Source organism: Xenopus laevis, chromosome 2L (genome assembly GCF_017654675.1).
Source record: "Xenopus laevis strain J_2021 chromosome 2L, Xenopus_laevis_v10.1, whole genome shotgun sequence".
Lineage (NCBI taxonomy): Eukaryota > Metazoa > Chordata > Amphibia > Anura > Pipidae > Xenopus > Xenopus laevis.
In genome coordinates this window covers 109632076-109647736 of record NC_054373.1, presented here as the reverse complement: position 1 = coordinate 109647736, position 15661 = coordinate 109632076, and the positions used below count along the sequence as shown (strand labels likewise).

The 15661-nt window shown below is 35.3% G+C and overlaps 1 protein-coding gene across 39 annotated transcripts in view; it reads right to left on the bottom strand.

Moving 5' to 3' along the window:
* LOC108707524 (target of Nesh-SH3) overlaps nt 1–15661 on the bottom strand; it is a 181819-nt gene that overhangs the window by 92822 nt on the left and 73336 nt on the right. For all 39 annotated transcript variants that reach the window (XM_041582306.1, XM_041582307.1, XM_041582310.1 and 36 more), the window contains exons 6-8: nt 14211–14272; nt 5477–5528; nt 4008–4079 (exon numbers count right to left, since the gene is read on the bottom strand). In XM_041582306.1, coding sequence (XP_041438240.1) covers nt 4008–4079; nt 5477–5528; nt 14211–14272 — 186 coding nt within the window. The remainder of the gene's footprint in view (nt 1–4007; nt 4080–5476; nt 5529–14210; nt 14273–15661) is intronic.

Below are 15661 nucleotides of genomic sequence, written 5' to 3'. Positions count from 1 at the left end.
GTTTGAGTTGTGCCATTGGCAAAATTGTTCCCGAAAAATTTGATGCGGAGCATGTTTTACCTAACGCGACAAAAAGTTATGAAAAATGATGTGGGTACGCGTAAAGAGACAAGTCACAATGTGCAGGTGTCAAAACAGGCGTGTCTCCAGCAAACTTTGGCAGGCCTAGGTATGCTTGATGCCATCAAAAAAGGTACTACAGATTCCTGCTCCTGGTAGGATATGATAATATCCCTATGGGGATGCCTAGTGTCCAGGAGCTCAAGTGCCAGGTGATGATGTGGCTCCAAAGGTGCTTGAGGCACAAATTCAGCACTGAAATGGAGCTCAGGATTGTGCAGCGCATCTGGACTGACCTAAAGAGAAGGCACCCAGACCTGGTACAAAAGATATGGGACGAAGTTGAAGGTAGAATTTTGTTACAGAATACATTCATCTATCTTCTTAATTACAATAAAGATGCTAATTTTCTAGAATTTAAATATTATTTAAAATGCCTTCACCACCACAAATCCTATTTATGTTGCTCTTTTTGCACCAAGGTGTGTATAGGTGAATTCTTTAACATAAGGAACAGATGACTATCATATTATTGAAGAGAAAAAGGAAATCAGCTATCAAGTAGAAATTTTCTGCTGCAAAAAGCTCAAAGCTGTCCCATTCCCATACTTCCCATCCTTACAGATGTCCCTGTCTAGAGTTGCCACTTCATCCCTTTAAAACTGAACACATTTGGAATTCATTTAGATGCACGATGCACGGCTGCACATAAATAAGTTCAGTCTGCAGCATGCATCTAAATGAATTGCTGATTAGTAATTGGGCATGCAGGCTGTGGATTTCATATGTGTTTGGTTTTAAAGGGGTGAAGTGGCAACCCTATCCCTGTCCCATACTTCCCATCCTTATAATTGTCCCTGTCCCATGCTTCCCATCCTTATAGGTGGTAGTTGTCCTGTAGTTACAGCACATACCTCAGCCTGTATAATGTGTACTGTACAAATGCAGTATTACTTAAAGTAAAATGATGTATTAACTTGCCAGCTGAATGGATCCATGGAGAAGGGGCAGAGACTCCTGAGCCAGCAGAAGCTCCCGAGCCAGCAGAACCGGCTGCAGCATATCCTCCCCAGGAAGACCTGGATCCTGCAGCACCTCCCCAGCCAGCACCTCCACAACCAGCTCAGGACCATGGCGGTATTTTATTCATGCTGGTTCAGCAGGACAACAGACTGAGGCAGGAAATTAGGAAGATTATCCTCAGCATGAGGGGCAGCCCTCCTCCTCCTGTACTTTAACTTATTGTTGTTACTAAGCACAATTGTGCCGTTTTCTATTTTTGTATATTAAAATAGTTTTTTGCATTTTCATCTATAGTTGGAATTTTTTTCATTTAACTACTCAGATGGTACTTCAAGTTGTTTGGATTATTAAAGGAAAACTATACCCCCAAACAATGTAGGTCTCTATTAAAAGATACTGATTAAAGCAGCTCATGTGTAAAACCCTGCTTCATGTAAATGAACCATTATCATAATAATATACTTTTTTAGTAGTATGTGCCATTGGGTAATCATAAATAGAAAATTGCCATTTTAAAAAATAAGGGCCGCCCCCTGGGATCGTACGATTCACTGTGCACACATACAAACCACATGTAAGGTCACATGAGCCAATTAACAGACAGAGTTCTGCCTTTTGCTTCCTCACTTCTTCCTGTTACAGTTAGTGTTGTAGTATTTCTGGTCAGGTGATCTCTGAGGCAGCACAGATAGAGTCACGAAATGGTGGCTCAAGGCAAGAGATGTAAAAGGGCAATATTTATGTAAATATATATTCCAGTTTGGTAAGATTCTTTAATATGTCATTCAATTTGATATAAACTATCTGTTGCTTAAGTATTCATTTTGGGGGTATAGTTTTCCTTTAACACACCATGACTATTCTCAGTCTCAGGCATGTAATACTGCATTATGTGCATAGTATTTCAGAATCAATATACTTAGGGGCAGAAGTGAAAATTTTAATTTTTTAAAAAATCGAATAGAATTTTAACTATTCCCTAGTCTAATTCCATTAAAAAAAAACTCAAAAATTCTAATTTCGAAATTCTAAATTTTAAGTTTTTTTAATGGAATTAGACTAGGGAATAGTTAAAATTCAATTCGAGTTTTTAAAAAAATTCGAATTCGATTTTTGAAATTTATCATGTACTGGCCCTTTAAGACTATTTGCCACCTTAAACCTGCTGAATTGCTGTTTTAGCCTATGGGGGATGTCCGGGTATCAATTTGGAGTTGTTTGCAGTCGAATTCGATTTGAGTTTGCTGGTCATTCCCATTCATCCGAGTTTGAAAAATTTGATTTTTTTTTTTTTTTTTTAAAAATGTCATTTTAGAATTCCGAATTTCGACTTCATGGGAGTTTATGGAAGTTTATGGGAGTTTTTACAAACTCCCATGAACTCAAAATTCGACCCTTGATAAAATTGCCCCTTAAACATTTATAAATGGTTCATTCATTTTAATGTGGGTTACAAAGCATCAGATAGCACATGTTCAGATTTAGTAGTTGTAGCTGTGTTCGTACACTACTAGTTGTATATACTGTATATAATATATATATATATATATATATATATATATATATATATATATATATATATATATATAAACTGCAGATGGTAATTTTTGGTTAAACAGCAATATAGAGTAGAAGTGGATACCATAGTCGAGTAGAGGTAATGAAAGAAGCTGACAAAATGCAAGCCTTTTTTTATTTTAAAAAAACAATTGTAGTCTAGCAGATAGGAGGTTTTCTAACAATGTAGGGCATGTGTGTAGTAGTATACTGAAAGAGGCATGCATGTAAATTGATCTTCCCATTGACTCCAATAAAATGCAAATCCAATGCAATGCAAAACATGGCAGTTGGCAGATTAATTTAACAGTCAACAAACCTTGAAAGTAAGGAAAAATTTTGTATTGGTAACCGTAAACCCGAAAAAATATGGCAGAAACAAAACACCAATAGACTCTATTTTAATTTCACTCAAATGTATTATGCAGCGAAAAAAATGTCAGATGCGTGTCAAAAGTTAGATTCACGGCAAAAACTTTTGATGCATGATTTTTTTTTGGAGTTTCGCTAATTTTTCGGCAAATCGCTAATAGCCATTTATAGGGGAATGTAATAAAAGAAAACAAACATTTCCTTTGTGTAACTTAAAGGAACAGTAACACCAAAAAATTAAAGTGTTTTAAAGTAATGAAAATATCATGTACTGTTGCCCTGCACTGGTAAAACGGATGTGTTTGCTTCAGAAACACTACTATAGTTCATATAAACAAGCTGCTGGGGAGCAATGGCAGAAATTGAAAAACGGCTGTATGGCACAGGTTAACTAATGGATAACAGATAACACCATTAGACAGACAGTGCTTATCTGATATCTGATGTGTAACCTGAGCCTTTTCTCCTTTGAATGGCTGCCCCCATTGCTACACAGCAGCTTATTTATATAAACAATAGTAGTGTTTCTTAAGCAAACACAGCAGTTTTACCAGTGCAGGGCAACAGTACATTATATTTTAATTACTTTAAAACACTTTTATTTTTTGACGTTACTGTTCCTTTAATATAGCTTTTGCAAACCCTAAAACTGTTTAGCAACTAATATGACAATGCAATAAAGATTGTAAATGTTATCGTTTGCACCTGTGCGATGTGTATGTAATAAAACATAAAAGTTGTTATGATCCAAATGATTAGGCTGCCTTCAAGCCTGACTTGTCTAATGGAGAAAATGATGGAGAATATTACATTGTAAAATGCTATGATCATTTTTATTCTTCCTTGTGCAATTCTATTTTTCCCCCTTAGATTTTAATACAATTTACTTTAGTTGGTAGGAAACTTAGGATATTTGCTTGATGCTGTGGCAGGTACACTTAACTCTTAACTTTTAAGTACTCACAAGAAACCTTTTAACATGCAAGTTCAATTACCTTTGTGTTTTTCAGTTGTTGTTGGTTCACTTGTGCTTTTAGGCTGAATAAAATGTGTAAGATTCAAAAATCCTGTGAATGGAAGAAACATTGTGGTCATCTATAAGGGATAAAACTAGAGCCTCCTAAACATGCAGTTGCCTCTAACTGTGCTTAAGGTTAATACTACTGCATATGTTGTCCAACCACACATTAATCTCTACTCTCACTCTATGGGGCACATTTACTTAGGGTCGAATATCGTGGGTTAATTACCCCTCGATATTCGACTGTCGAAGTTAAATCTTCGATCGTACGATTAAATCCTTCTAATCGAACGAATCGAAGGATTTTAATCCATCGATCGAACGATTTTCCTTCTACCAGAAATTTGTTAGGAAGCCCATGGGGACCTTCCGAACATTGATGTTCGGTAAGTTTTGCTTGGCAAAGTAGGGGGTCGAAGTTTTTTTTTAAAGAGACAGTACTTTGACTATCAAATGGTCGAATAGTCGAATGATTTTTAGTTTGAATCGTTGGATTCAAAGTCGAAGTCGTAGTCGAAGGTCGAAGTAGCCAATTCGATGGTCGAAGTAGCCAAAAAAAACGTTCGAAATTCGAAAAAATATTTTTTGTTCTATTCATTCACTCGAGCTAAGTAAATGTGCCCCTATATGTAGTTATTGCATAAGGAACATAAATATAATCAGATAAGCTATAAAAGTATTAACAGTTTTTTCACATTTAAGGTTTCTATCTCTGCAACCAAAACCTACAAAATAAAGATTTTTATTAACACAAAATAAAGAGCCATGAATGAAATTTGAACACTGCTTATCTCACTGATTGACAGCTTTACTCTCTTATTTGCTATAGAAACATGTGCCCTATTTCAACTTCAATGGCTGCCTCTATGGTTATACAGCAGATTATTTATAGAAACGATATTCAAGCCTCTGAAGCAAACACATGACTTGTACAAGTGAAGGCTATAGTACATTATATCTAAATTGATAGAAAAACCTGTCGTTTTTGTGTTACTGCTTATAAGATGGGGTTGTACATTGGAGTTTAGGTCAACTGTCTAAAACAATCAAATAATTTCTGGTAAATTGAGAAGTTAGAAAGTAGTTTAAATTGTTTTCTTGAAAGAAAGGAAAGTGTTAATAGTAATAAAATATCCAACTGCTAAAAATTCATCAGGACACTCACTTTATTTTAAAGATGTTTAAGAAAGCGTGAAATATAGCAAAATTCAAATAGATCCCATTTTTATTAATAAACTGATTTTCTTACTGACAACTTGGTAAAAATATATTCCCCTAAAAAAAACATGCTTCATATGGACCTGTTTTAAATTATGCAGTTGTGTTGCACAACATGATCCAGTAAGTACATTGGAACAATTGAAGGGGTTTCCTTCTGCTTACTTGTTTTTATCTTTATTAATAAAACTCCAGTGCAAATCAGCAGCTGTTCAAAACATTTACCTTGCTTAATCACAGTTACTGGAATTAATGCTTTTGTATCTTCTGGAGCCATCTGCAAAAGGTACAAAGATAATATAGGAATAAAATATACAAAAAGTATAATTCATGCAGCATATACTGTATGTACATATACACACATATACATGCACATTCATTGTATTTTCTTTGCAACTGGTTGTCCCCCATTGTCTCTCTTACTGCTCAAATTAAAAACACTCTATGGGACAGGTTTACTAGTATTCATGTCAGAAATTTGCAAAAATCATGGTAAAATATCTTGATCACATTTTTTGATATATATATATATATATCAAGTCCAGTTGATTTTATTGGTTATTGCTATAGATATACGATGACCTGGATGAATGAGAACTTTCACAGACAACTATGTTCAATGGTAGTATTACTGTAATTAGCCAAGAGGAACACCAATTCCTCTTTTGAACATTTGACCTGAAAGTATAGGATGTCTGTATTAAAAAAAATTAGACAAGGGCTCTAACTAAAATATGTGTGTGGTCGGAGTGAAAAATACCAAAATATTGACTCATGTACAGTAATTGTATCAATGCATGAATTGGGCTGGGGCAGATATTTCTGAATGATAAGTGAAATGAGGTAGAGAAAAATATTTGAACTTAGGGACTTAATATGTATGTGAAAGATGACAAGGCACAGATTAGCTGAGTAGGAGATGATTTTGAAATATGAGTGAGAGATGGATTGACAGGTGGGTGATGACAGCCTATGAAATGTCAGCAAGAGACGGTGGAACTATGTTACTGTACATTAGGACAGAGCTGACTGAACTTACAGTAGGGTCCTGTGTTTTGAAATAGGAGGCAATGCTGTTACTTTACTTGTGTTGCTTTTTAGGATACACAAGTCCTGTTAGATATTGTCACAATATGCACAAGAAACTCAATTGGAAACTCTCTCAACTTAAATTGAGTCCAACTTTTCCACTTCCAAGAGAGAAAGTGCTGCTACATTTCCTGTAAAGGAGACGTAGGGGAACTTATGACAAGGAAGGGATTTCCAACATGTACTTTGGTTTCCTTTCTATGACCATACAAGAAAGTAAATTGACCCTAACTTATGTGAATCTGAGTAAGTTCAACTGGGACGGGGACTGGTATAAATGATGAGCAATATCTGTAAAGCTCTGTGTAAACGTGTTAATGCTATATACATAAGGGCCCATTTACTATGGGTCGAAGTGAATTTTCGAATTTAAAAACTTCGAATTTTGAAGTAATTTTTGGGTCCTTCGACCACTGAATAGGCCACAATTCGATTCAAATGAAAAAACTTTGACTTCGAAAATCAAAGTACTGTCTCTTTAAAAAACTGCAGCTTCGACACTTCGCCACCTTAAACCTGCCGAATTGCTGTTTAGCCTATGGGGGACCTCCAATAACCTTTCTGAGTGTTTGGCTAAGTTTTGAGTAGTCAAAGTATTTTTTGTCAAATCGTTTGAATCGTTCGATTCAAACAATTTAATCGATCAAACGATTTTTACTTGGATCGAAAACATCCGTTTTCGATCGAAGTATCAAATTCGATGGTCAAATTTTTCACTTAGTTTTTTAACTTCGAAATTCGACCCTTAGTAAATGTGCCCCATAGTACAGGTATACAAACTATCTGAAAAGCCTGGGATGTAGTGTTTTCCATATAAGGTATCTTCTGAATTTAGATTAACATGTCTGCTAAAATTCATTTAAACAATAAACCTAGTTTGAATTTCTGCAGCTAAGTTAGAATCAAGTAAACGGTACTGTTTTATCATTACAGAGGAAATAATTTATAAAAATTTAAATTGTTTGCTTAAAACGACAATATTAGAAATGGTCTTCCCGTAATTAGGAAATTTCTGTATAACAGGTTTTCGGATAAGGTTTCCCATACTTATGAACGTGTAAATTGAAAAGAAGACATCTATGGAGATAAGTAAGTTTCTAAATATAACCAAGTATAAATTCTGGACTGTTTTACAGCATAAAAATCAGGAAGTTCAATAACCCTCTCTCCTTAATCTGTCTCTCTTAATGTAGGCTTTGTGGCAGAGTTATTCTAAGTAAAAAACAGTTAGCGCTGATACATTTTCTAGTCAAAAGGGCAGATTTACTAAAGGGCAAAGTGGCTAAAGCTAGCAACATTTCGCCAGAAATCCCATCCGTTCACTAGAGAACAGGACCATCACTAGTGTTTGTTCGCATTTTATCGCCAGGCGACTTTTTGATCTGGCGAATATATTATACATATATATTATATTATAATTATATTTAGAAAGTTTCTTATTGCTATTAGATAAAGCTCAGATTGCATTTTCATTTTTGTGACAGTTCCCTTTTAGCAAAGAAACTAGAAATAGAAACACAAGAAGAGAAACAGAAGATCAGTGTTGAATCATCGTTCTAACTTGCAAATGATTATAATTTCTGTTTACAATTAACTATAGATCTGCACACTGCTTTTTTTATACTACAAAAACAGAGATATGATCATGGGTGTTTTTTTGGCAGATAAATATGAAGCCAATATCCTGCACTCTTTCTGTAAGTCAAAAGCGGATTGTATTCCCCCACCCACATAAGCAACATCCACAATAGAAAAGTAAAATGAAGGAGACACAATCTATTTAATTTTCATGTCTATTTCTATATCTGAAACTGTATCCTACCATCACTCACTGTAGAGCTCATTTGTAAGAGCCAAGAAAAGGAGACGTGGTGCTTTCCAGCACTTAGTAATACAAGGAGTCAGGCTCAGGGATCAAAGCTAGGTTATTCTGGGCAAAGCATTTAATCCTTTTGTGCCCTTATTTTACCTTGCTCTATTTAAGTAATTTTACCACCACACCCCATACCACTGTAAGAACTTTCACACAGGCTGGTAAAAAAAAAGATTTTGTACAGAGAAATTTTATTAAAGGGCAAGTCAACCCTCAAAATAAACATTTGCCTAATAAAAGAAAACATAATTCTAAGCAATTTCCAATATACATTTATTAATAATTTTCAGTGCTTTTAAAGTAATTTGCAAAACAATTTGCAATTTAAAGCAGCATTTGCTTAACTCCTGGTTGTTACTTTTTAAACAATGTTGCAGAAGTCTTAGTTACATAGCAAAGAGAGGTCTGTTAATCAGCCGACTTGTCTAACATTGTTTCAAAGACTTGTAGACACAATTTTAATCTATCATTCTATCTATCCATCTACCTATACATCGATATATATATATGAATAGCCATGAATCTCCTATAAATTATATAACCTTTATTGATGATCATGGAACTTATAACATCCCTTTATTTTACAACAGGGGGTACATTATTCACAGTATATACAATGCTTAGTGATGTTATCAGATATAGTCAGTGCTTAATCATGTACTATGTGTGACTCACTGAAACGTGTGCATTCTAAAAAATAATGTACCCCCTGTTAAAAAATAGGATATTAGGGGGGGCATATTTATCAAGGGTCGAATTTCGAATTGAAAAAACTTCGAAATTCGAATTCAAACGACCAACCGAAAGTAAGTCAAAGTTTTTTTTGGTCGAATAGGTCTGTATTCGGCCTAATTCGAATATGTACGAATCGAAGGAATAGCGCATTCAATCGAATTCGATTCAAAATTTTTCCCACCAAAAAAACTTTTTTTCAAGTACACCAATTGACTCCAAATAGGTTCTAGGAGGTCCCCCCCCAGACTGAAACCAATGCTTAGGTCAGGAGACACTTATCCCAAGAAATTCTACCGTGCAGGGAGTACTATGACCAAAGTAAATAGTTAGGGACCACCATATGGGGTTAACCTTTACATAGAATAGTGGCTTATCAATTTTATGATCATAACTTTGTAACTAAAAAACCCTGTTTTTGTAAATACATGCACTTACATAGATACTAGATTACTTATAAAACAGTAGACCAGGGAATATGCATTGATCAATAGACCCCTCCCTCCCTCTATCTATCTATCATAGTATCTATAGTCATTACTGTTTCTTATGCAAACTACCAGAAGACCTTGGCATGGATCCTACAGTACTTTGCTTCACATCTTTCCCTTCTAAGATGTCAAAATTCTTGGCTTAATTTACTACTTTATCCCATAAACAGCATATGAGTCAGTGTCGTAATCTAGCAATAAACACCATACTTATGGAGATCTAAAGGGATTGCAGAAGGAAGAATACATTTCCATTAAAGTCCCATCAGATATACAAACATCTGCTACAAACCCCCTCATTAAAAAAAAAAAAAACAAAAGCCTCAATATCTGAAGCTAGAAATGTATTTTTATATTGTACATTTTACAAAATATGTACGGACATATTATGTGTATATATATATATATATATATATATATATATATATATATATATATATATATATATATATATATATATATATATATATATAATAATAAAACCTCAGTTATAAATGCAAAGATCAAAATGCAAAGGTACTTGTTAAAAACACTTTGGAAATACATTAATAAATTATCTTTCTTGACTAGTATTGTCTGCATGATAAATTAAGAGGTTTTTTTTTAGCACCAACAGTGCATTTATTTATGTATAGACTATATAATATACATGTTCTTCATGTGAGTGATGTCTGCTCCCGTTTCCCCAGTGGGCGGCACCCAGAGTGTGCATCAATAGACCCAGCAACCCTCGATTCTGAATGAAAGCCAGGAAGAACTGAGCAGTGCTGAGCGTAACTAAATATAACCAAAAGTACCTGTAGGGGTCCATAGGGTTAAAGGGATATTGTCATGGGAAAACATGTTTTTTTTCAAAACCCATTGGTTAATAGGGCTGCTACACTAGACTTCTGAACTGATTTTTTTACATTTAATTTTGAAATCTGACATGGGGCTAAATATATTGTCCGTTGCCCAGGTGCCCCCAGTCTTGTGCTCTTATAAACTTCAGTCACTATTTACTGCTGCACTGCATGATATCACAAGGAGTGAGATCAACCTCTCTCCCCCCCCAGCAGCCCATCAGCAGAACAATGGGATGGTAACCAGATAACAGCTCCCTAACACAAGATAACAGCTCCCTGGTAGATCCAAGAACAGCAATCAAAAGTAAAAATCCACACCTTCAGTCACATTAAGTAGGAGAAACAACAGCCTGCCAGAAAGCAGTTCCATAGACCTGACACTTTCTGAAAGCACATGACAGGTAAAATTACCTGAGATGGCTGCCTACAGCAACTCCTTTTTATAGCGTAGTTATGTCTGGGTGTGGTGTATATGTAATAATCTTTGATTGTTTAGGATGAGCCAATAGAAGATGTTCATAGAAATCTTAAGCAGTGTTGACCTTTGGAAGGTAACTAGAAGTTATTTTCCGCATCAAAAATTGAAAAAGTTATGAACTTGACATATGTTGTATTTAAGCAATTCTATAAATAGGTAGAATATTGTGTGTTAAGTTATTGCGTGATTTGCGTGTTGATTTAGACTGACAGTGGTGAGGTTCACATTTATACAGGGATGTAAATGACCCCTAAGAAGTTGAATGTCCCAAAGCAGCCCAGCAGCGATGTTCTGATTTCAGCACAACTGGATATCATGCAACTAACCTGAACCAGCTTTAGCAGATCTATCTAGAAGAACAGGCCAACATTTTCCAAGAAAGCTGGTACATACTAACTCCATTACACTTAAGCAAGCAGAATATTTTAATTCTAAACCATCTATTTTAAGATTACTTTAAGGACTTAAATTATCCATGCTAGTTTACTTCTGTACCTCTGCTGCCCTGGCCACATACTGATTTAATATTAATGCTGCTAAAGGCCCCATAACATGGTGCTGATTATTAATCATCTTTGCTGCGTATTCAGTGCAGACATAAAGTAACCACTAATAAACCCTGTAGCATCTGGCTTTTATACATACCGAGGGGTAGGGTTACTGGAATATGCCTTTAAAATTTGAGACCTATAAAATATGCTCAATGAATGACTGATTGGTAATTATTTCAGTAGAATACACACAGAGGTCCATGTAGTTTACAGTATGCATTTCAACATACTGCTCATCTGCAATAAACATTAGTATTTAACATTTAGATAACAATATAAACCTTGCTGGGCAAAAAGCCAAACAACAGTTCAGTGTCCAGATTTCCTACTTAATAATATTCTAGATATTCATCCCAAAATAAGAAAGAATACAAATCCTATAAATATATTCTGTAACTATTTAAATATATGTATCAATCAATCAAAAAAGCAAAGGGTTGATGAGATCAGCTTCTGAGATCTTGTAATACTTAGGCAATTGAAAAAGACCAAGACAAATCCTCTACAAAACCACGTTGTAATAGCTATCTTGGCTTTGTCATTTGTATGAGATAAGTCTACCACCACATCAACTACATGAGTAGAATGTTACTATTATTAGCTGTAGTGTGCATATGTGTTGGAGGAGGGAATTGCATTGTGTTTTTGGAAAAATTGTTTTTTATTTTACACAAATGTGGTGTGTTGGGTGACACTGCTACAGTTTATGTTGTTTCATAGTTAAATCAGGTTGAAAAAAGACAAAGTCTATCAAGTCCAACCCCTCCAAAGGAAAACCCAGCATACATACACACATCCCTCCCTACTTTCACACAAATTATATACTGTATACCCATAGCTATACTAACTATAGAGTTTACAATCATAATAGCCTTTGATATTCTGTCTGTCCAAAAAATCATCCAAGCCATTCTTAAAGGCATTAACTGAATCAGCCATCACAACATCACCCGGCAGTGCATTCCACAACCTCACTGTCCTGACTGTGAAGAACCCCCTACGTTGCTTCAAATGAAAGTTATTTTCTTCTAGTCTAAAGAGGTGGCCTCTGGTACGGTGATCCACTTTATGGGTAAAAAGGTTCCCTGCTATTTGCGTATAATGTCCTCTAATGTACTTGTAAAGTGTAATCATGTCCCCACGCAAGCGCCTTTTTTCCAGAGAAAACAACCCCAACCTTGACAGTCTACCCACATAATTTATGTCTATCATCCCTCTAACCAATTTAGTTGCACGTCTCTGCACTCTCTCCAGCTTATTTATATCCCTCTTAAGGACTGGAGTCCAAAACTGCACTGCATACTCCAGATGAGGCCTTACCAGGGACCTATAAAGAGGTATAATTATGTTTTCATCCCTTTAGTTAATGCCCTTTTTTATGCAAGACAGAACTTTATTTGATTCAGTAGCCACAGAATGACACTGCCCAGAATTAGACAACTTGTTATCTACAAAGACCCCTAGATCCTTCTCATTTAAGGAAACTCCCAACACACTGCCATTTATGGGCACATTTACTATTAGTCGAATATCGAGGGTTAATTGACCATCAATATTCAACCGTCAAAGTAAAATCCTTCTACTTCAAATATCGAAGTCGAAGGATTTACCGCAATTCGTTCATTCGAACAATCGCAGGAAAAATTCGAACGATTTGAAGGATTTTAATTCATCAATCGAACGATTTTCTTTTGATAAAAAAATACTTAGAAAGCCTATGGGGACCTTCCCCGTAGGCTAACATTGTACCTCAGTAGGTTTTAGGTGGCGAAGTAGGTGGTCGAAATTTTTTTAAAGAGACAGTACTTCGACTATCGAATGGTCAAATAGTCGAACGATTTTTAGTTCGAATCGTTCGATTCAAAGTCGTAGTCGAAGGTCGAAGTAGCCAATTCGATGGTCGAAGTAGCCAAAAAAATACTTCGAAATTCGAAGTATTTTTCCTTCTAATCCTTCACTCGAGCTAAGTAAATGTGCCCCTTAGTGTATAACTTGCATTTATATTATTTATGCCAAAGTGCATAACCTTGCATTTATCAACATTGAACCTCATTTTCCAGTTTGCTGCCCAGTTTTATATTTTATATCCCAACCTCTTTTCAAAGCAAAGCAAATTGATACAAATGACATGGGTTTCAATTTGATGGAATATGTTTAGATGGAAAAATCTAAACAGTTGACTAAAAATTTTTGTGAAATATCTGTATTTGTTTGAGGAGTGAGGAGTAAACACTGTTACATTTTTATATAAGGTTATGGGATCCCTTATCTGGAAACCTGTTATCTAGAAAGCTCCAAATATTGAGAAGGCCACCTTCGATTCAGTCTGTTTCAAGCAAATCATTCTAATTTTTAAAAATAATCCAGAATAATAACAGTAGCTTGTACTTTATTATAACTATGCTGCATAAATCCATATTGGTGACAAAACAATCCTATTGGGTTTATTTAATGGTTTATTTTAATGCTTGAATGATTTTAGGAGACTTGAAATTTGGTGATCAAAATTAAGGAAAGATCCCTCATCCAGAAAACACCAGGTCCCAGATAATAGATCCCACACCTATTTGTAGGGAGGGTCATAAGAAATTAGAGGCAGTCAGCCACCTACCTATATGCCATCTTTATACACAACTGAATTATATAGAATGTGTACAGAGAAGACTTAATCCCTTTCACAAAAACAGAAGGATATCCTCTCTAAAAAATGCTACAATGTCTCAATGAAAACAGTACATACAGTACATGAGTATATTAAAAAAGTATTTTGAGAAGATTTCAGAGAAATGGCAAAGGAAGATGTATCGCCTCATTGGTTAAATAAATAATACCTAATAACTAATAACTAATTAATAATACATAAATAATTAGCAGTGAAATTTAGAAAGTCTATAACATACCCGAAGGACAGCTTTTGAAATCGTATTAGTACTTTGGATTTGTCCATTCTCCTTACTCTTTTCTGCAACAACAAAATAGTTAAAGTTAGTGTTTATTAACCTTTCTCATAGGACCTAGATTAAGTTTAAAAGAAAGCTTTATGGCCCAATTAATTATGAGCTCCTTTACAAATACTGTATTGTAAAAGGACACTTCATTGTATCAAGGGACCAGTATACCGCCCTATTTAACAGTTCAGTGAATAGGCTTCTGCCGAATATTATTAATGGGAAAAGCAAAGCTACTCTATGTTTAGTCACAAAAATAATTAGGAGTCCATTATACAGCGGTTATCAGTGCACTGGTGATTTAATTATCTACCTTACAAGGACTAAGGGCAGAGACACATGCTCAGATTTGGGGAGATTACTTCTTTAGGGTGACTCATCTCCCCAAACTGCCTCCCGCTGGCTAGAATGTAAATCGTCGGCGGGATGGCAATCGGCGTGCTTCGTTTTCTGAAGTTGCCCGAAGTTGCCTCATGAGGAAACTTCGAATGCCTTCAGAAAACTAAACTTTCCGAGTGCCAACCCTGTGGCAATTTAAATTCTAGCCAGCAGGAGGCAGTCTGAGGAGATTAGTCGCCCCAACGAAGAGGTGATTTATCCCTGGGTGACTAAATCGCCCTGTATCTGAGCATGTGTCTCTGCCCTAAACATGGAGCACTTTCAATTTCTCTGTTTGCCCTGTTTAGCAAAAAATATACATTACTGTGATTAAAGCTATAGACAAAAAGTATGTTCAGTGTGACTCCTATTCATTAAACGTATGTTGAACAAGGGTTATACTGCCATATATATATGGGAACCATATAAACAGACTGGGGACCCAATTTAGTCCTCAGCACTAGGAGCAGAGGTGCCAATTTCCCAAAGTATTAACTTCAGCAATCAGACGTAGACCATATAGTTTTTTCAGTCACAACTGTGCAACCAACAGCATAATATAACATCTGAGAGTTGTGTGTATGAAGGGGCATGGAAGCAATGTAAATTGGCACAGTAATATTACCAGATGATTAGAAAAGTCAGGGACAATTCTACATAAATACAGAGCAGCGCTTCTACCTTTGTAATATAGAAGGGTGCCTGATTTTTCACATTCATGTGAAAGACAGAGGAGTCCCCATATTTACAATACTAAAGTAAAAAAGTATATAGTAGATTATTAAACTTTAAAGTTAGATGGATGGAATAAACACTGGGTTGGTAAGTGTAAAAAACAAAAATTGTTAAAAAAAAAACAAACAAACAAAATAAATATTTCATTCATACAGCTAAAAAGGGTGGTTGATCTTTATTGGACACTTATATTCTACTATTATAGCAGGGACATTAAATATTCATTTGATTTTGTGCTTGTGGATAAATAATAACAATTTAGAAAGCATTTAGGCTTCTAAGTTATTTGA